Source organism: Cyprinus carpio, chromosome A18 (genome assembly GCF_018340385.1).
Source record: "Cyprinus carpio isolate SPL01 chromosome A18, ASM1834038v1, whole genome shotgun sequence".
Lineage (NCBI taxonomy): Eukaryota > Metazoa > Chordata > Actinopteri > Cypriniformes > Cyprinidae > Cyprinus > Cyprinus carpio.
The window spans coordinates 29,285,546-29,313,122 of NC_056589.1; the positions used below are offsets into that span (position 1 = coordinate 29,285,546).

The window sequence follows — 27,577 nt, forward strand, 5'->3', positions numbered from 1 at the left end:
CTTCGTCTGTGTGATTCATTTTGTTTTTGTATGTTTCATATTATTTTATTTTTTCCAATATGGCTTACTCTGTACAATTTCATGCAGTTCTAAAACTTTTACCCTTCAATAAATGAAGCTCTAGACACTTGAATATTAAATCCACTTGACATCACAGATTTTCTTAACTTTTGATTTCCTATTTTAAAACTTTAATATTATATATATATATATATATATATGTGTATATATATATGTGTGTGTGTGTGTGTGTGTGTGTTTTGTTTTTTTTGTTTTTTTTTGTTTTTTTTTTGTTTAATCATCATCACAGCATAACACTAGCTACAGGATAATCTAGCAAATAAAATCCTCTATGGGAGTTAACATGTATATCTCATGCATTTGACATGTTTAATAAGTAAATCAGTTCATAAATCCCTCCCCATGTGTGAGAGAATTTTAAAATACTGAAGCATTTTATATGAAATCAGCATTCGAGTCCTATGAAGTAAGTGTGGTGTTTTTCTTGTCACTGTCACAGGCTGAAGTCTTTGTGAGGTCATCAAGCAGCCAAAGCATTTGGAAAAAGGGAAAGAAATCACTTTCAGTGAACCTATAAAGTTACTAACCAGCTAATGCACTTGATTCAGATGTTCTCAGTCACATCCTGTTTGCTCATCATTAATTTACACACTGACTAATAGAGGTTTAAACAGCCAGGACCATTGTGGTTTTAAAAGACTTTATTCTGATACTTTCCACAGTAATCAGTGTGTGCAATGGTACATCCTCCAACACTTGAGGGTTTAAATGACTAATGATGTATTGATCATGACATGTAGAGACATTGGTTCCAATTCGCTAACCTTTTCAGAGGTTATAGGCGGGGTGTCAGATCCTGTCAGATAGTGGGTGTGATCGCCCACTTCCTCTTCATACAGATGCTCATGGACTCTTATTATAAGCATATCTATTGTGAATTCAGTTTTTTTTCTATTGAGATTAGAACGTTTTTAGATTTTAAGGAAGTTCACAGTGCAATGAATACAAAAATATAAATCAGAAAGTACAGAAGAGAAAATAAATAAACATCTTGAAGCAAATTTTACACATGTTTCTATATATAAACCAAGTTAGCAGCAGTGGTTAAGCCTGGCTCTACCCATCACCTCCCCATTATACATTCATATCTACCACTGCTGATGCATATTGCTGATATAAATAAAAATGACTCACATCATACAAACACAGTCAAGCCATCACGGTATGAATTCATGTATAATTGTGCTTTTGGAGCATCACAGTCTGTTCTAAAATCTAAAACAATTCATTGATTATTTTGAAAAAACACTGAATAAATCATGAGTCGGTCAGCAGACCCCACAACACAACTCTTGACCCTCATGTTGTTTCAGTCATTATTTCTGACCCAGAAATATTTTTTTTTAAAAGAAATGTTATATTTGACGAGGAACACCAAAGGATTTTCAGCACAGAGCAAGGGTTACAAATCACTAGTCCTTTGGAAATAACAATTACACAAGGTTACACATGGAGTCAATCATTACATTCACTAGTAGTCAAATGTTTAGACGCATCGATGCATTAATTTCTTCATGTTAGAATGCTAGTTAAATGTGTAAAATTGCCCAAATATAAATCTGTGAACGGGGCTCGACGATAAGGACGGTCGAGGCCAGCAATCTGGTCACTGTCATCAAAGTTTAATATTTGCACATTTTTATGCCTTGCCTATTTAAACATTCAAGCGATTTTAAAGCATTTGAGTGCAAAAAGACATGCAAAAGAACGCAATTCAGTATTTGCGTGCTGTGTTCTGTGCGAAGTTCTCTCTCTAGACTTACTGCGCTTTAACAGAGAAATACATCTGGCCAATTTGAACATTCAAGCGATTTTAAAGCATTCAAGCGCAAGAAGACACAAATAATATCTTTATTATAATAATAATAATATCACGTCTCAGTCAACGTGTGAACCTCTTATTGTAATTCTTTCCTCTTCTTCTCGTGCTTGAACGGAGAAATACATACAAAAGTATGTCAAATAACCATCTTGGTGAGTTTCAAAAACAGTTGGTTGCATCTTGGGCTCCGAATTAAATCAGACGTGTATCACTATATTGGATCCATGCATTGTGTTTAAAGAGGCCACGCTTAATTTATCAGCTGCTGTCTTGTCTTTATTAATGTTTGAACTTTATATTTGTTAGGCTAGTGCTGTGGTATCAAAATTGGAATTGAGTTCAAAATTTGGTGTCACTGCCATATAAGCTAATTATTATTATTATTATTATTATTAATACAAGACAACATGGGTTAAAAACAATAACAACTATTTTATTTTTTGTGGGCCAAGCCAGTAGAAAAAATCCCTAGCGTTGAGCCTTGAGGAATAATGCAGTGATCAAACCCGGTTACACAAATGAAGATTCTTATATTTGAGCTGTTTTTATTAATTTATAATAAAAAGCTGATTTTTGTTTACTAAACTGTTTAGACTCATTTAGATCAAAATGTTTTTTAAGAACACGAGGAACATAAATGGAGTTTGTGTTCAAATGTTTGACTGATCACATGACAGAAAAACTGCTGAGCATGAAAATAATAAAAACAACAATTCTCTCCACATCCCAAAAATGATACTCTTATGACTGATGACTAACTAGACATTTATGAGAAGCTCCGTATTGCACATAAACAGTAAACACCTGGAGTATTTCCTGTATTTACTCACATAACTCATGTTCCCGGTCTAATTATTAATTGATTTATCAGTGCATGTTATCATAAAGAAAAAACTGCCTCTGAAAAATTTGAGTCTTCAGTCTCTGGGGTATATTTGTAGCAATAGCCAAAAATACATTGTATGGGTCAAAATTATTGATTTTTCTTTTATGCCAAAAATCATTAGGATATTAAATAAAGATCATGTTCCATGAAGATATTTTGTAAATTTCCTACTGTAAATATATCAAAACTTAATTTGATTAGTAATATGCATTGCTGAGAACTTCATTTGAACAACTTTAAAGATGATTTTCTCAATATTTAGATGTTTTTTTTTGCTCCCTCAGATTCCAGATTTTCAAATAGTTGTATCTCAGACAAATATTGTCCTCCTAACAAACCATACATCAATTGAAACCTATTTATTCAGATTTCAGATGATGTATAAATCTCAAAATTTACCCTTATTACTGGTTTTGTGGTCCAGGGTCACATATAGCAATAATAATCAATAAAAACTGGTAATATTATTAAATAGGATGTGGATGGCAACTTCAAGGAATCCTTTCAAAAGTATGAGTTCAGTAGCAGGATGTGAAAGGCTGTGAGCAGAAGTAAGAAGCTGGGTAACAGCACAGGAGTGAGTCTGTGCGCGTCTGAGCGGCTCATGCTGAGCTTGTATTGTATGACCGTCCTCTGATAGCCTTCCTCTGAAAACATGCATCTGTACGTCCCTTCGTGAGTCTTGTTCATGCTTTCAATGAGATACAGACAGCCCTTATCAGACTGGACGCACTCCTCACGCGTCTTACCGTGTTCCCAGTGGTACGTGGCGTGGTGTGAAATCATGGGGCATTGCAAGAAGTGCTTCGATGATGGAGGCACGTGGATTTTAGTATTTGGTGTGGCTTCAGACTTTTCTGCAGAACAGACACACATGTGATCAGTTTGTTAAATTGGCATAAATGAGTAAATCTGAAAGCATTTTGTTTCAAAAACATGTGAGCAATCTAGACTCTAGAACAACCTCAGAGAGAACAATGACAGATGAAGCTGACTGATTATGAATCATAGTGGGGTTGCATAATTAAAAAAAAAAAATCTAACTGCATTTATTTATATATATATATATATATATAATATATATAATATATATATATATATATATAAAATATATATTTATTATATATATTATAAAAAAAATACTTTTGATAAAACAAAAATCCTGGTTTGTTGTGCTTGTTTTAAGGGCTGCCAAATTTGGTTGATTATATATCAAAATGCTGATTGTATCAATAATACTTTATTATTATTATTATTATTATTATTATTATTATTATTATAGCAAAATCTAAATATAACACTAATAAATTATTATTATTATTATTATTATTATTATTATTATTATTAAAGCCAAATCAAAATATACCAATGAATTATTGTTGCTAATAATATTATTATTATTATTATTATTATTATTATTATTGCAAAATCAAAAATTATTATAATAGAAAAATCTAAATATAATTATAATGATGATAATGTATTATTATTTAATATTAAGTAAAAGTAAAAAAAAAACTAAAAACAAAATAAATAATATTGTAATATTTAATTGTAAAATGTTTTTACATTAACAATGTCAAACTTACTGCAGTCTCCAAAATCCTGGACTTGGTTTCTGTGGAAAAGAGGAAACATTACTGAGATGATTTGATACAATATTCAAGTGTGAATAGTAAGTGAATGATAGTGTTTTTTTTGGGGGGGGGCAGGGGAAGTTATGTTAATGTTTGAGTAGAAAAGAAATAAAGAAATTAGTGGAAATCTACATAAAAAGGGGGCTTTATATGGTCGAGCAGGGGAAGTGATGCAAAGCGGCTGAATGGTCTTCAGTGGTTATGGGGTTTCTGAATCATTCAGCCACTCATTTCTTTAGTTATGGTGATGCTTGACTAGTCTGAGCTTTAGTAACAGTGGCTTTGAGCTTTCACTTCATTCTAAAAAAAACAGGTGTGATCAGGAAGGAAGCACAGTGTGTGTGCAAGCAGAACGAGGTCTTACTCTGCTGCAGCGGTGCAGTGGGATCCATTCCAACCACAGTAGGGGTCTCGAGAGAGTTTGCATTCGTTACAGTCATTTCCGTACATATTGCACGTCTGTAGGTCAATCTGAACAACTTCATTACTGGAACTCACATACAGACGCTTCTGAGAAATCAAACACAGGAGAATGAATTCAACTGCTGGGAATGTGACACATGCTTAAGAACAAGATAAAGAAACTAATCAAAACAAAAGACAGAAATGAAGCTCTCCATGTATCTACATTCAGAGTAATTGAACGTAAAACAAAACTGTATCTGTCGGTTTCCCTGTGAAACATCCAATGCTGGGCACTCATTGTTAATAGTTATGATCACTGACGCACTGAATAACATTTATATTTTTGCATTTGGCAGAAGCTGTTATCCAAAGCTACTTGCTTTGCATTCAAAATAATAATTTCATCAGATCATGGATTCCCTGGGAATCGAACCCATGACAATGGCGTCGCTAGCAGGATGCCTTTCTGTTTGAGATTGGTATTTTTACAATTTTATTTTAAATTTAGGTACTTTAGGGGCTTATGAAATCCATTTTATTTTTTCCCAAAATCTTTTTTCCAATTTATTTTATTTATTTATTGTTATTTTATTATTGTTATTATTATTATTATTATTATTATTATTATTATTATTATTATTATTATTAATATATATATTTTTTTTTTTTCAGTTTTAATTTTTCTGGATTACATTTTTTTTTTTTCCCATTAAAGTTTTTCTGGACTCCGTTTCACTGGTTAAATCAAATTTTAGTATTCAAAAATCATGCCTAATTTAGATCATGAAACATACAATTTACAAAGTTTAACAAAAATTTCATTTTTAGGACCCTATGAAATATTTTTTTTTCTCAAATTGTTTTTTCACCAAATTGTCTGTTTTTCCTTTTTTTTCTGGATTCTATTTTAATGTTTTAACGATTTTAACAATCAAAAAGCATGTCTAATTTGAATTCATAAAAAACATTATTATTATTATTCTTTTACAATACTAGAGGCCTATGAGATGTTTAGTTTTTCCATAAATTCTGGTGATCAAATGAAGGTTAAAACATTAATTTCATTTATCTTTTAATCAAATGAAAATTAAACAAACCCTTTATTTTTTGGCAAATGAAGTGCTGCAAAACAGAGGTTTACTATAAAGTTATTTCAAAATGGGGGGATTATTTTATTTAATTTATTTATTTTATTATTTTAGTAGTAGTAGTAGTAGTAGTAGTAGTAGTACATTTGTTCAAGTTGAACCAAACTTTTATTTTGATGGGTTGCCATGAAGTTTTTGTTGTGTGTGTATATAATTTGACGATAGTGTTTCTCAAATGAAACGGTAAGGTGCTCCTGAAGTGACTCTCATTGCTGTTCTGGAGATTATGTATGTGTTCACAGAAGTAAGGAGGTGCATGTTATTTAGCTCATGGATTTTTGTGCCGTACCTGCGAAGCGTCCAGCAGCATGCTGGTGATGTGCGTCTCTTGTGGAAATGGCAGATACTCCGCAATGATAAAAACAGGTTGCTCAACGGACACTTCCAGCACTTTATGAACCCCTCCACTTTCTGTGGGAAACATCACAACAGGACATCAACTAATCTGTCTGCATAGGGAACTCCCTACCTAGACAGCATGCTAACTCATATGCACGTCATACAAACTGATCTACTTGCATGAAGCATTCAAGATGTCGATCCATGTTGCTTTTGCATGAAATATTAAGTTTTTACATGCATCATTTTCATTGAGCACATCACAATGCATTGTGCGACTGTGACACTTGGATTCTGGCCATATAAGGTAGCATCATTTTGTTACCTACTGTTTGGAACAGCCTTCATGTCTATGATGCCTAATGATGACACCTATGTACTAAAGGTTTGCAACCATTAGATTGTGCAACTCTAATAACTCGTACTACACTCCTCAAAGTTATCATTCAGTTATCCTTACACAATATAATCAATGAATCACTACATTTTTCTAGCAGTAATATGTACCGGTCATTTCCTGTCTCTAAATTTGAAACTGATAAGAGAGTTTATGGTCTGGTTTAAATCAACATGAAACTGCATTTACAATCATTTAACTTCTGTTATGTGAAGCACTTCTGAGTAGAACAGGATGTTTGACGTGAAGCGCTTCATAAGAAATGACACATGCAGAATTGAGCAACATGTTAACTGCATTTTGATCATTTTCACTGAAATGAATGTATATTATTAATTTCAATTATTTTATAGAATTTTATACATGTTGCATTTTTCGTGAATATTGTGCAGTCTGTCACTGACATATTGACATTACATCCACTGTAGTGTTCAAGTCAAATGTACTTCACAATACACATGGTTTCAAAGCAGTTTTACATAAACTCATGTTTGTATGATCATTCAATGCACTTGTTTATAAACGAGGCCCCAGAATCATTAAGTAGAATCTTAAATGATTCAGTTCCTCACAGTTCCCAGTGAAGATGGACATACCTAGAGACAAAAGCAGGACGGTGTGGTCTCGTACTCGGTCCACCTGTATATGAGTGTAATGTTGGTGTTGAAACAGCATGGGGCCGTTCTCTGGCTTCACCCAATCCTTCAACTCTGGGCGGTCCTTCATAAACCCCAGCACTTCACTGCTTAGACGAGTACTGTCCTTAACACACTAAAACAAACACAAGCAGTTTGTCAGAAGGAATGGAAAAGAGAAGTCCTATTCGAACTACAGAACTCAACGGTCAGTTCTAGATGTTAAAGTCATTCAGAATCTCCACAGAGAACTGAAGTGATGATACGGGTCTTTATCAAACTATCAGATGCTGTTTAGGTTGTTACAACCTTTTAAAAGGACACAAATTCAGACCGACTGGATTACATCGTTCAGATTATGAGATGAGCACGGTCTCGTACAGTACCTTTTTCCTTTTGGTTACAACATTTGAATTGTCTGTGAATCATGTTGTGATTCAGTTGTTTGTTTTGGCTCAGAACTCTGGAATGAATCGTTTAGTGATGTGCCAATGACAAATATTCTGCGGGTCTAGATAATGGCATCACTGACAGTATATGTGCTATTATCTTCATGCCTTTACAGTCTCACTTGCTGTAGATTAACTACATTTTGCAATGATTCAAACAATCAAGCAGTTGAGTTTTGCTATATAGTTTATATATCTTTATATAAAGAGCTGGATGATGATAATATAGTTACATTTTGCGACAAAACATGATTTGCTATATAGTATAAATCACTTCAGTGATGGTATAATTTTGTTTACCGTTCCTGGCCGGTGATTCACAGGAACCTTTGTGGAGTTGAACTCGGAGGAATTGAAGATGTTGCTGATTTCAGTCATGTTATAAACACACACAGCACTCATGTTCCTGTAAACAGAGACACATTCTCTTTTTCATCAACGTTTTTGGAACTGCGTCAAATGTTGGATGTGCTGGACTTTTTAACACTTTTTTTTTTTTAACACTAGCAACAACCGGATCATGCGACTTGCTAACAGTCATGTTTGCTTTTCACATTGATTTGACGACAAATTCAAAAGAAACGCGCTTATCGGGGTACCATGGGTATTTAAAGACATTTGAATCAACTACAACACTGCAGTTAAAGTCCAGTGTTGGGGAAAGTTACTTTTAAAAGTCATACATGACAATATTGCATTACTTCCCTTAAAAAAGTAACTAATTGAGTTACTTAGTTACTTTTGTTACGTTGCATTTGTGTAACCACTTCACTTTCTGTGTCCCACTCCAACCCTCACAAAATTGGAATCACAATCCCCTTTGCACGCGTATTTTTCCAATGCCTAACACAGTCAGCTGTCAATCATTCGTGAGGGCAGGGTTTATTGATAGTCTGAAAGTATGCCACGCCCACTCCCACTCCCACATTTTCATTGGAAATGCAAGTGCAAAGGGGATTGATTCAATCTGAATTTTGTGAGGGTTGGAGTAGGACACAGAGAAAATGTAATAACAAATGTTTTTTTTTTTTAAATATTTCTATTGCTATTCCAAAATGTCAGAATCTTAACTAGCAAGACATTGGAAATGCAACTGCAAATGAACTTTGCCTTTCCATTTAAAATTTGGAACCCCATAAAAATACAAAGCATGACATTTTTCTCTTACCAGTAGTTTCTGAAAAGCACATAAATTTTGGTGTCGTTGTCCATTTCCAGCGTGGCCACATCGATCATCTGAGTGAATTCATATCCTCTGCCACAGAACAGACGGGTGAAAATCATGGATGTCCAGCTGCTCTGAAGCAGACTCTTTGAACCTCCTCTGTCGTTCTGAAACAGATTGGGTTGTGTTTAATTCTGCTTGTCAATACAGCGTCATATGGACTACTTTTATGGTGCTTTTTGGAGTCTGAAAGCTCCTGTGTGCATTCAAAAATCAGCATGAAGATTCTGCTGAACATCTTCTGTTCTTCTACATACGAAACCCATACAGTTTTGGATTGACATGAGGGGGGTTTAAATGATTATTAGAATAACAATCTGGTTCTGCACCACATCGTAATTTAACCCTCTGGTATTGTTCAGTCATTTTAGACCGAAAAAAAAAAAGTTTTGAAATTGGAAAAATCGCTACTTCATCGGAATGGTATGAAACTTGCTCACCTTTATGGCAGTCACTAAAAAATTGTGGAATTGATTCGAAAAAGCTAAATGGTCATCAAAAAAAAATAAAAATAAGAGTCACACTTGTGTTGTTCGCAGTCAAAAATGGCCACCATTGGAAATTAATGGGAAATGTGCAAAAATACGAAAATAGAGAGAATTGTTTGGTGTGTACAATCTACAAATCATTCACGATGCAGTAAAAAGTGCACATAAATGGAGTGACACTTTCAAATATCAAGAGTGCAAAACAGGCACACTCTAATAAAGCATTCTTGTTCATATTTGTTACATTTTTGCTGAACTCCGATGTTATGTGTAACAAAATGTCTTTCTTTGTGTTCAGGTTTGACTTTAGTAAAAATTTATGCAAAAGCTGACATTTCAAACCAACATTTCAAACAAACAAAATCTAAACCTTTACAAAAAGTTGTCTTTGAGAATGTCTAAATATAAATCCAAATCCACAACTTAATAAAAATAAGTATTTATGTCTAAAAACAACTAGAGAATGTAAAAGTCTTTACATAGCTCTCTATAGGAATCTAGTGGCTGAACCACAGAATTTCAGATGTTTTTTTGTTTTTTACTCCCACCAGATGCAACTAATCTGCCTTTAAAAATAGGATTTTAAAGGCATTATCTCTATTTTAACATAACTGAAAAGTAACAAAAATATTAGAAAAAATATATATTTTCAATGAGAAAAAGTGATCATAATTATGGCATAAATATTAAATGTTACCATGAAATTCTCTCAAAATAAAAAAATATTATTGAACAAAAATATTTTACATCGATTCCACAGAAAATAAAAAAAAAGGTTGCATATCAGGCGTCCGGTCACTTTTGACCGCGAACAGCACAAGAGCAACCTGCTTGTGGCTCATCTGACATGTGTCACCAAAACCTGAGGTTATAATTATAGAACTGCTCCCTTTAGCACGAATGTGGCTTTGAGTTACTGAGAAACATCTCTATTAAACATGCAGTTGTTGCCATTAGCCAAGTGCATTTCATACTAACTAAAATGACAGCAGCCACATTTCAGGAGGTGAAAAATTAGAGAAAATTCAGACGTGCACGCTTAATGTTTAGAAACAGACATGCCAAAAAAAAAACAAGAACATCAGGCTGCATTTAGTTCTGCTTACTGACAGATATTATCAGATGATACTGATACCTATGCACTTGACTGAGAAACCCTAACCCTGAATCTACATAAAATAACTGAACTTGAATTATGTAAATAGCAGTAACCGTATTGGCAATGGAAATATACTGAAAGGACAAATTCTTGTATTGTTTCTGCAGTGTTCTTTAACTAGTTTGAGTCATTACGCCACCAGTGCCACGTATTTAAGACTTTTTGTTAAAGGGAGCCAATCAAACATGCCCTTTTAGACATCATTCCCTCAGTGCAATAAATACAGTCCTGTGTTATTTAGACTTTTCTAAAGAAGGTTTGGAACAACACGATGGAGAGTAACTGATGACCATTTTTCTTTTTGGGTAGAGTATCATTATCAGATTAGACACGGTTAGGGCACATCACTAATCTTTGCACATTCATTTTTAAACTATTAACAACATTTAAAGCTTTAAAATACAATCAGAAATGCGCTTATTTTTACGGTGTGGTTTCTGCTCACCATGCAGCTCTGAGAGACTCGTGGAATCCACTGCTCAGATTCGCCGTCTCTACTTTTGTGTTTCTCTGCGAAGAAGGAATAAACTTTCTCCCTGTGTTGGCCTCTACCAGTGATCAGCTTCAAGTATGTTTGCTCTAAATGTGACAAAGATAAAACAGCTCTGTTTAGAGTCATTCTGAAAATGACATCAACTCATTTCAGTGAAAAGGTGAAGTTCTACACAGTGGCAATGAAACATTTTTTAGTAGTGAAAGTATTGTTTAAACTGATTTCTCACCCGCTTGAGGCGACTGAGACCAAATGTTGTCGTTTTTGTTGTCCTTGTTTATCCTGTACAGTCCCTTCTCAGATTTGGTAAAGTACAGCATATTACCTGAAAGATTGAATATAGAAATCAGACAGGACGTCACATGTAGCGTGTAATAAAAATAAATAATGCATGACAAATGTTAGTTGTCTAGTTTAGTCAGTCATATAGTCAGGGTTGCATTTGCAGGCGTTTCCCTTTCAGATGCAACATTTATGGGAGGACACTATTTAAATGAATTATAAAAAGATGATTTATTAAAGTTTGTGCTAGTCAGTTTACTGGTATTTGAGCAACTATTTAACGCCCCGAAAAAGCATGCCTTGTAGATTGCATTGGTCATTAAAAAAACAGCTGTGTTTTTGTTCTTTAATTTGCTCGTTGTCAGTAGATCATAGATCACAGATATTTCCACTCCCATCAGCACTTCTACAGGATTGCACTCTCATGCTTATTTGCCCCGTTGAGTAAATCTGGCTCAGAATATACCGCAAACAGCTGTAAACTCTTTATGCATGACTTAAGCGTGAAGAAAAACTTTGTCATCTGCCGGAATGAATGCATGTACAACAGTTAGCGGAAGCTAGAGATTACGACTTAGTCATATAGTCATATAGCATTGCTTGAGGATGAGTAAATCATGGGGGAATTTTAATTTTTGGTTTAACTTTTTTTTAAGCCAGTGATTTGCCATCACCTTTTAGTTTTATATGTAGAGTAGTATATTATAATATAGGCCAATAGAATACAGTATATTTGAGTTTTTGTACGTTGAATCAAAATATTTCTTTCTTAAGCTATTTTTTTCAGTGCCTTTCTTATTTAAAACAATGACTTTAAATGATCTTTAATAATGACTTCATGTACTAATTAATCTTAATTCATTTCAGATTAATTCGATTAATTAATCGGCACATTGTGTAATTAATAACATTTTTAAAACCCCCCCCCCCAAAAAAAATACACAAAATCATTTTAGTTAACCCCAATCACAGCCAGAACCCAAATCTGTACAGATCTATATATGGATAAAATCTCTGTAGACCATTTACACACAGAAAGGTCTAGTTCCTCAACACAAAACCGCTGAGCTAAAGACTACATTACAGAAAGCACTTGTGTTGAAGAAGCAATGCAAATTTACATCCTTCTTGTCAGACACTGTCTGGAAATACAACCAAAAATGACCATTCGAAACTTCTGGGAGACTTTCCAGGAGCACAAAAAGAGATGTTTATATTAGGAGTGCTCTGATTGAATCGCAGTGGTGTCAGATCAACACATTGTGTCTGCACTATAAGCGAGCTGCACAGTTGACACAAATCGAGACCGTGTCGGATCAACCAATGAAGTTTAGAATTTGCATTTCTTTTTAAGTCTTGCCAGTGTTTAAAGCATTCATCACTCGTGCGCTCTTCTCGTCTTCATGCACGCTCAAAGCATGCATACAGAAGGCCGCCCCATTGTAAAAAAACAAAAAAAACAATGCATTGCATGATCAAACATTTAGGTGAGATAATTATATATTTTTGAAAAATGTCAAAAAAAAAAAAAAGCCCCCTAAGAGGAGAATTCCTCCCACTTGCAAAAATTAAATCCAGGCTCTGAATGAATAATGCCTGCAAAAATCCTGACTGGAGCATCACTAAAAATAAATCTACATGATAAAAAGAAGGCTTCAAACTGATCAGTATCCTGATCGGAGCATCCTTAATTTATAGCAGAATGTCCAATCTGTTTTCAATACAAGATTTTCGGTTGAGTCTCCTCACGCAATGCATCGTATGTGCATCACAAGTGCATACTGTTATAAATACTTTCATGGTGCTTTTTGGTCATTTTTGGAGCTTGACAGTCATATGGAAAAGAGCAGCATGAACATTCTGCTAAACATCTCCATCAGAAGAAAGTCATATGGGTTTGGAAATGACATGAGGGGGGAGTTTTCTCCTAACATGATATCAGTCAACTCATCTCTTACGAGTTGAACATTAACAATCAGTTATACGTAATATCAGCAATAAATGATATCATGCAAATGCACAAACATTGCATTATGGGCATCAGTAGAAGTTCTGGGTTTTAATATGTCTGTGGTTTTCTGAAGCAATGTTGAGTTGAGTTTTACTTGACTGTTTTTTGCAGAAAATGTGGCACTAAAAATTGCAGCTTTACCAAAGAATAGTTCTACTTCTAATCACCTGCTGGGAAACCGAAATAAAATAGTTGCACTTCTAAAAAAAAAACATTTCATAAGAATTTGCATTCAGAACAGTGGCGTACAGAAATGGAGAGGAAGGGAAAGTAGGAGTGTTTGAGAAACCAAACCAAGCACAGTCTCCCCGATATGCTACTGACTCTATTAAATAATAATAATATTCCACTGTTCTCAGCTATGTGTCAAACAATAAACTAGTCACTGTCAAGAATCTGAGTGGGTGGTCAAGAATGTTTCATACTGTATATTTACCAGATCAGTTGCTGAATGCAGCCCTTCAGTATTAGCAAGAAATGAAACTATCATTGTTTGTGCGATTCTAAATCGTGCAGCACAAATGTGTGAAAACATGCATGCACACAAATGCATGCATCAGCACAATGTGCAATACTCACCAACAAGTAATGACGGCTCATTGATATCTGGCTCATAATTTTCTGACGTGAAGCACTTGATCGGATAATAGCTGGAATTCTGGAACAAAACGCATGACTTATGCTTCATACTGTCACACAGATTTATAATGCATACTGTAAAAACAGGACATACCAAGTTACAGCACTGTGTATTTCCATCATATGATCCACAGATGAACAGGAGATCTCGATCAACACTGAGCAGAGAGATCCTGTGTGACCAGTGCTGGAAAAATCAACAGTTAAACAGCAGTCAGTGACTTTTAACGGGACACGAACTACCAGCAACCCCTGAAACAGCCTGTTTATATCAGTGTTCATTCATGCGTAATAAGACATTTGTTGATATAAACACATTGAACCTTAACCTTTGTTACTGAACTGTTCTTACAATATGTGATCGGAAATCATCCTTAATTAGAAAATACACTGAATATCAAAAGTTGTGCATAGACATCTGTTTTTTAATACTTACAGAAGTGCCTGAATCTTTGCTTTCTTCCTTAAAAAGAGTCACATTCACCTACACAAGGATTAAAGTACAGCAAAGATTTCATATTACACACAACAACATAATGACAATGTAAATATGAGATTAAAACAGAAGTTATCTCTTCATGCTCGCTTATCAAGACAAACTCATAAGTGGTTTTCAGAAGAATAACTTGTTTTCTTCAGTGTTTCAAATGTTTTGCCTTGGAGAAGTTGCATAACTTTAATGTAAAATATAATTTTTCTCTTGGCAGATAATCTAGCGCAGGTCAAATGTAGTTCTTGGAGGAAGAGTTTCATTCCAATCCTGCTCCAGCACACACACACACACACACACACACACACACACACACACACACACACACACACACGTTTACTTAGCTATCTAAATGGGGACATTACATACTGTAGACTTCTGCTGTTTTTATATACAGGTAGTTATAGAATTTTTACAATTCCAAAAAAACTTTATTTTATACCAGTTTTACAAATGAGGACATGCCCAAATGCAGGTTTTTGAAAGTGAAAGTGAAAGTCGTGACATTTGCCAAGTATGGTGACCCATACTCAGAATTGGTGCTCTGCATTTAACCCATCCAAGTGCACACACACAGCAGTGAGAAGTGAACACACCGTGAACACACACCCGGAGCAGTGGGCAGCTCTATATCCAGCGCCCGGGGAGCAACTGGGGGTTCAGTGCCTTGCTCAAGGGCACTTCAGTCATGGGTATTGAGGGAGGAAGAGAGTGCTGTTCATTCACTCCCTCCACCTACAACTACTGCCAGCACCGAGACTTGAACCTGTGACCTTTGGGTTACAAGTCCAACTCTCTAACCATTTGGTACAAATTTGTCCCTCAAAATATGGTTAAATATTCACACAGTCACACACAGTGACACACACACACACACACCATGTAGTCCTTCAAGCACTTGATCAGCTGGATCAGTTGTGTTTAATCAGGGTTGAAGAAGCTAAACCCTGCAGGGCTCCGGTGCTCCTGGAGCGACCAGCCGATGCGAAGCACTCCGATGTTTAATCACGCTCTGAGATCTACTGTACATATGCTACTGTACCTGTTTGGGACTGGGGGGTCGTTCTTGGGTGATGGAATAGAGGCTCTCGTTTCCTCCGACCCATATGGTTTGTTTACCAGAGTTGACGAGCTTCACCAAATTAATATTATTGTTGTTTTGAAAAGAAAACCTGGTTATACCTGAAACAGAGGCTTACATTATTAAGTGTGTAGATTTGTAAATAAACAGATCTAGTTTAAAGCAGTTCCTGTACATTAACACACAATATATACATAAATTCTACTCAGACGTGCAGAAGAGCCAGCAGCGGGTCTGAGATAAGAGACTCGAGTGGATTGTGGCTGCATGCGTGGTTAAGATAGAGTTCTGTTAAAATTTGTGTGAAAATGAAGCAAGCTTTGACACACAAAGATGATGTTTGAACTCCTTTAACCTGTTAATGTGACTATAAAATGAATCCATTCAAAACTGTATTGTTTCTGCTGCGCATTCATCTACTGATTTCAACACGAAGTGTTTTTAATGTTTTAGGTAACACTTTACAATAAGGTTTCATTAGTTCATCTGTTAACGAACAATGAACAATACATTTAATACAGTATTTATCAATCTTTGTTAATGTTAAAGAAAATACAGTCGTTCGTTGTTAATTCACGGTGCATTAACTATTATTAACTAACCCTAACCTAACAAGCACTACTTTTGATTTTAATAATGCTTTAGTAAATGTTGAAATTAACATGAACTAAGATGAATAAATGCTGAAGTGTTGTTCATGCTTAGTTCATGTGAACTAATGAACTTTATTGTAAAGTGTTACTATGTTTCTCTCTCTGACTTGAGTTGACTTCAAAATGTTACAGTTTTACCGATTTTGTACCATTCTTTAAAAAGTTTGTTACACTTGGATCTTAGCATAACCTTATTAATAAATATTTGTCTGTTTTTCAACATAACATGATCTAACATTATTGGTTAGGTTTTTTTTTTGTTGTTGTTTTTTTTTACACAACGATGATCTTAATAAAACCGATGAAATATTTGGAGTAAATATGAGCTTACCTTCTGTTTTCACCGTCACTCGAGCATCATAATGTAATTTTGTTGAACTAACATATGAAATGCATATGAACAGCACACAGAAGCACGTGTAGTCCATCTCAACTCGAGAGTTTGTGAAAGATGAGAAATAACTTCCTCACTCCTTTGTATCAACAGGCGGGGCTTAACGTTTCTTACTGATACTTACTAAAACTTAAACCGAGCGCATTTTAATTCTACACTCATTTTAATAAGTGTTACGCTATTATGCGTTACTGATGAGCTCATATAATGTTAATTATAAATGTGACAACATTAATTATAAAATGTAATTATAAAAATGACAACTAACCGCCAGACTAAAGCACTTTAAACCCACTTGGATATATTACAATTTTAATACAATAAGTGACTTTTATAATAAAATTATAAAAATTGAATTAAAGTAACTAAGAACAACTCGTCCACAAGAGGTCGCATCATCATAACAGACAGAGATGCATTTTGACGTTTATTTATTGATTTTAGCCTTATTTTAGTTATTGACACGTGTCAAAACATCTGTGGACTTTATAAAAGTAATTAAATTAATAAACTAACCGTGTCTGCTCCTCGGCTTAGTGCCACGTTTTGACTTTTAAACTGAAACTATTTTTATTATTATTATTATTATTGCAATAATAAACGACAAAGATTACAGTACGTAAAATCAAACATTAAAAAAAACAGTACGTACTACAAAACATACAATTTTTTTTTCTTTACTATGGCAGTATGACTTTTTTATGGCTTAATTTACATAACAAGACAGGGAACCAACAATGTAAGACACTTTCATATAGACCAGCACAGAGTTTACATTAAAGAGAAAAAAAATAATAATAAAATAAAACAAAAACACAATAACAAGGAGCAAGGATGAAACCAAAATTGTAGTCAATGAAGTTATTTAAAAAAAAATTTTTTAAATAATAGATATTTTGACAAAGAGAAGCATAAGAATAAGAATATATTGAAGGAAGGTTTAAATTTTTTCCATTTACATGTATATGATATTTACCCATCAACAAAACAAAATTCACAACATCAGAGAAGGATGAATTTAAATCACATTTAAAAAAGAGCACATCTTGCTGGGTTATAGGAGAAACTGTCTCCATTTTTACTGACAACCAGCTATGTATATCAAACCAAAATTTAGAAGAAACCTCACCGTAAAAGAAAAGGTGGTCAAGTGTTTCAGGAAATGAAGACCAGAAACCACAAGGATCCACATCGAAATGAAATCGTTTTTGTATAAAGTCACTAACTGGATATATCCTAAACATAATTTTATAATGAGTCTCCTTGACCTTTGGAGCAACTGGGTAAGCCATATAACGGGTAAAAGCTTTGTCCCTTACTGAGGTTTAAACATCTCCCAGAAAATAACATTTATAATCGCCAGTGATGATACGTTTAAATTCTTTATAAATAAGTTTGTTATTACACTTACAGTCTAAGAAGTCAACATTACATATTTTCAAAGAGGGAAGAGAAACTACTGGTCTAGATAAAAGATCAGAAAAACTACTTTGAATTATTCTTAACAATCCAGTAGGTATAGCATTGCATACCTTATTATAACCTTTTAATGTAATTTTAACTTTGTATTTACTAATGAAATCAATATAAGATAAGAAAAAGCCATTATCATCTAACAAATCATGAATAAAAAAAATACCTTGGCTATACCAATCACTTTTAAAAAGAGATTTCCTATTAATAATTACAACCCTATTGTTCCAAAGAGTGGAGTTGTGAGGGGAAAAGTTATGGGTAAACATCATTTTCCAAAATAACAGTACTTGTTTATGAAAATTAGATACCTTCAGAGGAATTTTACAAGGGTCGAGATCACATCTCAACACAAGATCAAGGCCGCCAATTTTTTTAAAAATGTGCAAAACATACAAATTACCTTTCGATATTTAAACTGAAACAGTATATTCACAGTGTGTGCCACCTGCCAAAATAAAAGTCCGAAACAAATCTAGTCAGTAAAAAAGAAACCTGAGACGTTTCCAAAGCACAATATGGAAAGTGAAAGCTGGTTTGCTCGGGCTGGATTCAAGGATAAACTCTTGATATTTGAAGAGCTGTGTGAACAGGGCCGTCATTAGAGACCCCTGGTCTGCAGTAATACCAATGGTTTTAAATAATGCAATTATAAATCTATTTGGCATGTTCTCAAGTAAATATTTGTGTGCTTTAGCTCAAAACCTAACCAGTTTATCAAGCAAACTCAGCAGGACGTCACTGCACTGAAGCGGCCAACAAAGCCACAAAAAGGCATCCTTCAGCTGCAGAATCAATAGAATGAGCTTGCAATTTCATGCCAGAGAGAGAAAAAGAGTCTACTCTCTAGTGAGCTTTTATTATTCATGATCGGTCACAAAGGACTCAGATTAACCATCCATGGTCACCTTAAAACACCTGGAAGGACCGTGAACACACTCTCAAGGTCACAAAAGCACGGGTCATATCTCTCCTGCAGAACCGTTTCAACTCCCCAGCTCTTAAAAATTAATATGGTTGTGTTGTGAATTAAGGAAGTAATTCGATAAAAGCTCATAACAGAGTTTCAGAAATCTGCTCTGGTCAAGCTCAGATGCTCATCTTTATTAATTATGACCTGATTGTTTACACAAGGACAGGAGAAAATGATCAGGATGTCAGTCAGCTTACACAACAGTGTCATTTTCATATTTACAACTTTGTTCTTTTGATGTTTATGTAATTTAATCAGAGTGACACAAAAATGATGTCACTTCCTGCACTGATAAAAAATGATTCTGTGGTGGAGTAATTTCAACATGAAAAAAAAGTTATTTCTATATTGGTACTCAATTCAAGCTTGTAAAAATTCAATTGTAAATAACAATATTATAAAATTAAGCAAAACCTGAGCATGAATAAATAATAAGGTAGTTTTTTCTTTTTTGCTGTTTTCCAGCTGTATTTACACTTTATCATTGCTGTAGTTGTTAAGTTTAGTAACTTGAGATTTTGTTACATCCGGAGTTTATTTTCTACTCAAAGTGACACAATCATACTCAAAAATGATGCAAATTGTTACTGTCATTGTGTATTGTGTAAGTATTGAAGTCTCTGCATTCAGGTGAGTACACAGTATCTATTGTATCATTTATTTAGATGTTTCTGAGTAGCATTAACACTTTAAAAGCATGGCTTGATTTAGTGCTGTACTGAGCTTTGACTGAGTAAAAACTACTCAGACTTTTACTGGCCAAGCTAAAATTACATATTTTCTTTGTTAAATTTTCATAATTTATGTAAGTAGATTTTACTTCTATATGTGAAATTAAATACATTGCATATAATTCAGTCAAATTTATTTGATTTCTTTATGAATGTTAAGTGTAACACTTTACAATAAGGTTCCATTATAGTTACTGTATTAAATAACATGGACAAATAATGAACAATGCATTTATTAAAAGCAACATTATGATGCTTTCAATTTTGGCCACATAAATCTGTCGCTTCTGTTTATAATGTCGCCGGGTTTTAAACGCATTACTTCCCTAATTCGAATCGTAGCGTCACGCGTCAGCTGTAAACCGAATTGATTTCTCCGCCGCGGTGCGCGTTCACGTCCGGCTTTTCTTTAGAGTGGGATCGTGTCCGTGCACGCGCAGGGACTCGTGAGCCACTGAGGTGAGCTGCGGATCAGACAGCACTAGTTAGTCAGATCAAGCTGCTGGTTTGAGGAGTTAACAGTGCTGTCAGTCTTTGGGAATATGCAGGTAGAACTTGAAGGTAAGAAAAATATCTTTGTGCATCTAGTTTAGATGTTTATTGATTGTTTTGCATGTAATTCATGTTTGGTTTATTAATAATCAAGAGGAAGATGGGCTACAGTATGTCGTGCATGAGTTTTTATACTATACTATATACTAAGACAAAAGCAGCACCTTTAAGCAATTATTTAAAAGGGTGCAAGATGTTTAAAATAAAATTTTTGAATTGTTTTATTTTCACAAATATGCACTTGTGAGATTTTGCTAAATATACTAGAAAGACAACATGCAGTAGTACAGGAGACACAGCTGGCATGTGATTTCATAGTTGACTGTTATTGCTTAGATTAATTGAGTTATATGCATAAACGTCATTCTGGACTGTTTGACATCAGCTGGGCTCTGGTTCTGATCACTGATCATCATGAGGCCATTTCCTCTGAGCCTTAATGCGATCAGGGATGACGAGTTTCATTCGGACAGAAGAGTCTGTGCATTTGCCTCTAATAGTTCTTTCAGTGAGATTTCTTGGTCCACTACAGCAGAATGTTTATTGCTTAACCACATGTAAAATGTATCAGTTCATGCATTCCCTAGAAATTTTAACCCATGATATAGGCATTGCTAGAAATAATGGATTTTGACTTTATATTGATTGTTTTTTTTTTTGTTTTTTGTTTTTTTACTTTAATAGTGCATCTTCAAATCTTATTGGCTGTTGGCTTGGCCATTCTCTGTTTCTGTCTGGTGATTGGCTGCATCATCTGCCACTGGCTTCATAAGTCCCGCCCTACAGATGATAAGGAGGCGGGGCTTTCCTTACCTCCTCTACCTGCAGATCATGTGACTCTAAGCCCCTCCCCTTCCATCAACACTCTGCCAATCAAACAGCAGTACGAAGAGCTAGACGGAGACGTTCTGGACTATCCCTCATTTAACAGCAGCTCGACGCCGTCAGAAGACGATCTTTCTTTACCATCTTATCCTCTTAAGCCTCGTTTCAATCTGCGGCGGCTCAGCTCCCCCGCCGTTCCATACAAACCCTCTAAACCTGTCCGTGGTCGTTCGTCGCTCCCAACCATTCCTAAGCTCGGCCTGGTTAGGAAGTCGCGCCGGGTGGTTGATCACAAAAGCGGTGATAACGTTTCGTTTTCGGAAAGGAGCAGGCTTAACGCCGATAGTGGCCGACATTATGGCTCCGGCTCTCACAAACCCACACCTTCCCTTCACTTCACCCTTCTTTTCTCACCAGCTGAGGGCAAACTCACCGTCACCGTTCTAGGTCTTTACCGGGGCTCTAGGAAACTGAGCGGGACTACGGTGAGGGCCTGTCTGCCTCCGCTCTGCCCCACGCCGCTTCAGGGTGGCCCGACACGCAGACACAGCCTCGGTCCGGAGGCTCCAGCGCAGGTGCTCCAGCTACAGGTGAGGTCAGCAGAGGAGCTTCAGCGCTGCATGCTCAGACTGACCGTGTCCAGCAGGGATTTCTCAGGTCTGAGAGAGACGACTATGGGTGAACTCGAACTGGCATGTGCTGAAATCCACTGGGAACCCGACTGCACCGTCACCTTTAATCGTCAACTCAACCCTGTGAGGAGGAGGCTGAGGAAGGTATTGGAGGAGATTGTGCATTATATACTTGCCGGCTTTGTGAATGGTTACAGAGCATCGTACACCAAACAACTGAAGGCTAGAATCCACTACTCGACTTTTGCACAGACTTACAGTCTGGACTAGTTGACTGTAGTTTCCGAAAGTCAGAGCCATTTGGAAGATTTGAGTGACTTTGACTCTGATTCGTGTGGAAGCCCATTTCCACCACTAAAAAATTTAAAATGTAAATTGCAACTTTTCATCTCACAATTCTGATACAGTTGCAATTGTGTGTTTTAAAGTCAGAATTGCAAGATATGAGCTCACAATTCTGAGAAAAAAGTCAGAACTGTGAGATGTGAACACACAGACCTCTCAAATCGTTCCGATAATGATAAACTCATGCAGAAACATGCTTCTTGTTAGAAGGAGATGCATGGCAAATGAAAACGATGTGTTCTAAAATTGGCTCAAAACACAAAAAGCATGCTTGAATCCTCCGGCCCGATGGAATCATAGGTTGGAATACCCAACACAAATTAAAGTCTGAACAGATTTTGAAACACTATGCATCATATTTTCTGACTTTGTAAATGGTTACAGAGAGAAACTGGGCATTATACACCGAACAACTGATAATCACATACTAAGCTGTTCCAAAAACAGCAAATTCAAACAGAAACATGCGATAAATGAAAATTATGTTTTCTAAATTTGGCTCAAAAAAAATAATAATAACATGCTTGAACTTGATGGAATTTTAGTATAAGGCTAAAGAAAAGGAGTCTGCTCATCATGCACTATGCACTTTTCTGCAAAATCTCTCAACCGCAAACTGACTTTTGTAAATTAGCATTGATGCACCCAGACCACAAATCCTGGCAAAAGTCATGCAGTGTATTCCAGCCTTTAATCAGACAAACATATACAGTTGTCACACACTAATCTCATTAATCCGAAATCCTACTCTGTTGGTAACAACGGAATTACTACCATAGCTGGTTTTGGGAAACGCAGGGGATTGGCTGCATTTCATTATGACTCAACTGGTTATGAAGAACCAAAAGTGCTATTTGACCTCATAGTTTGTGTTTGATTACTGCTGAATCCATCAAATGATGCAGCTTTGCTTAAGTGAGTCAGTCGAGAGGAGCTTCCATTGACAGCCACATAAAATATGATGTCAGCAGAATACAGCACAGTAATGGAGGACACTTTTATCCAATTTGACTTTGCATTGAACGTGTGCATTTTATCAGTTCATGCATTCCCTGGGGATCGAACCCATGGTAGAGGAATGCTTATAGCAAGTGAGCTTCTCGGTTGTGAGTTCCGGAAATGTTTCTGTCTGCTGTCATTAGAACACAAACACTACATCAGTGGGATTTCACGACTGCGTGACTAGTGTGCCAACAAGTGGTGCGTTAGTGTAGCCTGGAGCCAGTGTGCTGTGCCCTGCAGAGATGGACACCAGCCAGCGGAGTTCAGTAATGCAGCAGAGATGCGTCACAGAGCAGAGGAGGAAATACAGAGAGAGAGAAGAGGAGGAATGTGGGCCTGACAAGAAACTCTACAGTAATTTGAAGGGTAGTTTAAAGGTTATAAGTCGTATGCCCCGATCAGACAGAACACGTTCTTTTGCAGTGAGAGGCGTCTTTTTTAAATTGTTTTCTATTGGCAGTGAGTGTTTGTTGTTTCAAGGTGTGTAGGCCTTGGCAGATGGTTGCTAAGATAGAGAGATAGATAGATAGTCAGATATTCAGAAAAATAGATATTCAGATAGATAATCAGATTTATAGATATTTAGCTAGATATTCAGATAAAAAAGATATTCTCATAGATGTTCAGATAGATATTCAGATAGATAGATGATAGATAGATAGATAGATAGATGGATGGATGGATATTCAGATAGATATTCAGATAGATATTCAGATAGCTATTCAGATAGATATTCAGATAGATAGATACTTATTCAGATAGATAGATATTCAGATAGATAGATAGATATTCAGAAGTTCAGATAGATATTTCGATGGATTGGAAAGATATTGATTTTATATATATATAAATTCAGTGTGGTCTGAATTTGGTGGATGTAGCTTTAAAACTCTTGGGGCTGCAGTTGAAGGTTATGGTTTGCTGAAGTTTTGTCGGCAGAATGAATAGATGTTACGTAACGAACGCGTCTCATTCCAGTAGATGCTGGGTTTGATTCAGCGTGGGCTCAGAGTCACACTAAAACACTTCAGTGAGTTTGATGCTGATGTTCAGATGTAATGGGGCTGCAAGTTTGTGCTTCCTCTAAGAGTCTAATACGATTACGAGGAAATGTTATTTGAGGAAAGTGCTCGAAACATTCATGATCTGGAAAGATCCGTGTGTAGATGCCTGGAAAAATAGGTCTCAGATCTACTCCAGACAAAGTACAAATCCTGTAGTAGTAATTATAACTCATCATAAATCTCAAATGCATCTTTAATTTTCTCATTAGCTCTTTCACATAATGTGTTTGTGTCTGTTCAGAGTCAGAGTTCCCAGGATGCAGTGGGGGCCGTCGGGGCTTCTGTTTGTCCGGTGCGCTTTCTGGGTCAGATCCTGATTCTGCTTCAGTATCAGACGCTGGCGCATCGCATGAAGGTGATGGTGAGGAAAGCTGAGAACCTCCCCAAACTCACCAGGATGCCTGGCACTCCAGGTCTGTGTCTGGACGAATACATTCTTGCACTTTGGAAAAAAGTGTCCGATGAATAAATGTAAATTTCCAGTTTACATGTAAAATGTTCATGTTCAGAGTAAGTTGGACACATTGTTGCAGAAAGTTACTTTTAAAAGTAATGCATTACAATGTTGCGTTACTCTCTAAAAAAAAGTAATTAACTGCGTTACATTGTAACTTTTTATGGAAAATAGTGCGTTACGTTACTTTTGCGTTGCTTTTTCACATCTGGCCTGAGTTTGCATGTTTGTGTTTAATGAAATTTTTTTCTATTTTTGGCAAATGTAAAAGCTCTTTCACACCAAAAATGAAATGAAGAATCCTCAGGCTGAAGGAAATGTAATTTTACGTCTGTGCAGTAGAGGGCGCAGCTCTACAGTAGAACTACAGTAAGATCGTGCTCACAGAGCGTATGCAACGCCTCTGCTCTTACTCCCGATTTCTCTCAACATGGAGACATGACAGCTGTCCGATATTTACTTCTGAATTAAAAAGTAATGCATTACTTTACTAGTTACTTGAAAAAGTAATCTGATTACATAACTCGCGTTACTTGTAATTCATTACCCCCAACACTGATCAGATAGATAGATAGATAGATAAGCGCTTCAGATAATGAATAAATGTAATTTTTCTGTTTAATTTTAGTTGATTAATAGTCTGATTAATTTCAGACTAAATTAATCAGTCGTGCTGAGTTCAGAGTGGTGGTCTGTTTCTGTAGATCACCATGTCGTCATCAACCTGCGTCAGGACGGTAATGTCATCAGCACTAAGGAGACGAAGAGTGCCAGTGGAGCGAACGCGGTTTGGAACGCACCGTTTCTGTTTGACCTGCCGGCGGGTGACATCCTCCGACTGCCGCTGCTCCTGGAGCTCCTCGTGATGCAGGTGACAACAGCTTCACCATTCAGTGCCTGATCTGCTGTTACATGACTCATATCACGTCTGAGTGTCACGCTTTGATGTGTCTCGACATTTCACTGTAATAACATCACTCTGTCTTTGATTGACAGGGAAGGCTGTACACGAAGAGTTGCATTCTGGGTTGTGTTCTGATTGGCTGCGGAGGTTCTGAAGCGGGAAACCGGCACTGGAGTGAGATGTGCAGCAGGGCACAGGAGGAGACGGCATGCTGGCACGAACTCCAACCAAACTCCTTATAGGCCGGCAAAGTTTGATTGACATGCCCCTGAGCCAATCGAATCGCTCTCTGTAACACTTCTCATTTCCTGATGGATTTTGGGATGGAACTGCAGAACCTGGTTTGAGGAGACTTGAGGAAAGATTGTGTTGTGTTGGTGTCATTATGACTCGTTAACTAAAACATCAGATGCTGCTTTGCACTAGTGAAGTGATCGGTGTTTCTGCTGCTGCTGTTAACCAAAACACGTTTTTAGTAATTGAAATGAAGCTAAAATAAAATGTAAAAAAATATTGGATGAAAACCCTTAATTAAACTTTTTTTTTTTAATTAAAAATGAAAAATGTTACTAAAACAGAATTGAAAATAACGTTAATTAAAAGTTTAAAAATAATAAAAATGGCAAAAGCACATTAAAAGTCAAATATAACAATATAAAAATAAAAAGCTAATTCAAAATATGAATAAATAATATAATTTTACATAAATAATAACATAGTGAGATTAATGTTCTCAATCATTCTAAATGTAAATTTGATTCAGACCTGGACAATCGTATGACTTTTGTGTTTGTTTGATTAGTTTATATCTATCTATTCCTTACACTGTATAAGACATCAAATGAAGGTGATGATTTAAAAGATGAGTCGGACTGACCAGAACCCATCTGGAGCTGCAGGCAAACTGTGTAGAGATGTGTAGAGTTGAAATGTGAGATTCAGAACGGATGCAGCCAACTATTAATGATCTGGTCAGGAAGAGTTATGAATTTCACAATCCACTCAGTTTGCAAATCTAGCTATTTTTAAACCCCAAATACTCACTGAAGTGGAAACCAGCAGACTGTATTTTAATGCAATTCCATGCATCAGAACGTCCTTATTATGCGGCTTATCTGTGTCTTTTTCCTCAGTGTTTGTTTTTCTGCATTGGCGAAAGAAGATTTTGATGTGCAGATGGAAAGTTCAGTGTTTTCACATGCTTTCCAATTAACACATGCTAACACAAAAGCACAAAATAAATAAAAAATATTATTTTAAACTTTAGTGCTGAGCTCAGAGGTGTGTCCATGTAGTTTTTTGAAAGTACTGGATAACTTCACAACTTTAAGCTGAGAAGTTTCTCAGTGTCTTCATCTGATTTGGGTGAACGTCATTTTAAACATTCATTGCAAGTACTGTCCTTTTATTTAGGTGGAAAACCTTGATGCACCTTTAAATTGCTGATAAAAATGTAATGTTTAACTCGTTGTTTTTTAAAGCATATCTGTGTTGTATCATTATGGGCATTTGTTTCTTTGGTTCTGTGTAAATGCTGCATCAGGAATAGTTCACTCAAAAATTAGAATTTGTTGAAATGTGTTCACCCTCAGTTCATACGAGATCAGGATGAGTTTGTTTCTTCATCAGGTTTGTAGAAATGTAGCATTGCATCAGTGTCTCAGCAATGGATGCTCTGCAGTGGATGGGTGCCGTCAGAATGAGAGTCCAAACAGCTGATAAAAACATCACAATAATCCACAAGTAATCCACAGCACTCCAGTCCATCAGTGAACATCTGGAGAAGACAAAAGATGAAACACATCCAGCATTAAGATGTTTTTAACTCAAATACATAGAGTCTATAATCCATAATAACACTTCCTCCAGTGAAAAAGTGTTCTGGTGTGAATCAGGAGAGAAATCTGC

General features: G+C 35.8%; 2 protein-coding genes across 3 annotated transcripts in view; one reads left to right on the forward strand and one right to left on the reverse strand.

Moving 5' to 3' along the window:
- LOC109073248 overlaps positions 1–27,324 on the forward strand; it is a 28,751-nt gene extending 1,427 nt beyond the window's left edge. The window contains exons 1-5 of one of the 2 annotated variants that reach the window (XM_042775760.1): positions 20,319–20,452; positions 21,128–22,044; positions 24,553–24,724; positions 25,470–25,636; positions 25,762–27,324. In XM_042775760.1, coding sequence (XP_042631694.1) covers positions 20,434–20,452; positions 21,128–22,044; positions 24,553–24,724; positions 25,470–25,636; positions 25,762–25,911 — 1,425 coding nt within the window. In that variant the 5' untranslated portion in view covers positions 20,319–20,433 and the 3' untranslated portion in view covers positions 25,912–27,324. Of the gene's footprint in view, positions 1–20,318; positions 20,453–21,127; positions 22,045–24,552; positions 24,725–25,469; positions 25,637–25,761 lie in introns of those variants that run through there. The other variant, XM_042775759.1, reaches the window with a different exon arrangement.
- On the reverse strand, positions 705–16,781 carry LOC109063760 (semaphorin-7A-like). The gene is made up of 14 exons (XM_042775758.1): positions 16,652–16,781; positions 15,629–15,768; positions 14,533–14,580; positions 14,191–14,283; positions 14,037–14,115; positions 11,394–11,489; positions 11,117–11,250; positions 8,968–9,131; positions 8,100–8,205; positions 7,312–7,486; positions 6,269–6,390; positions 4,791–4,936; positions 4,379–4,407; positions 705–3,646 (listed from the first exon to the last, which is right to left on the reverse strand). Exons 1-14 carry the CDS (start codon positions 16,746–16,748, stop codon positions 3,294–3,296), a joined length of 1,782 nt encoding a protein of 593 aa, XP_042631692.1. The 5' UTR covers positions 16,749–16,781; the 3' UTR covers positions 705–3,293.
- Positions 27,325–27,577: the final 253 nt, after the last annotated feature.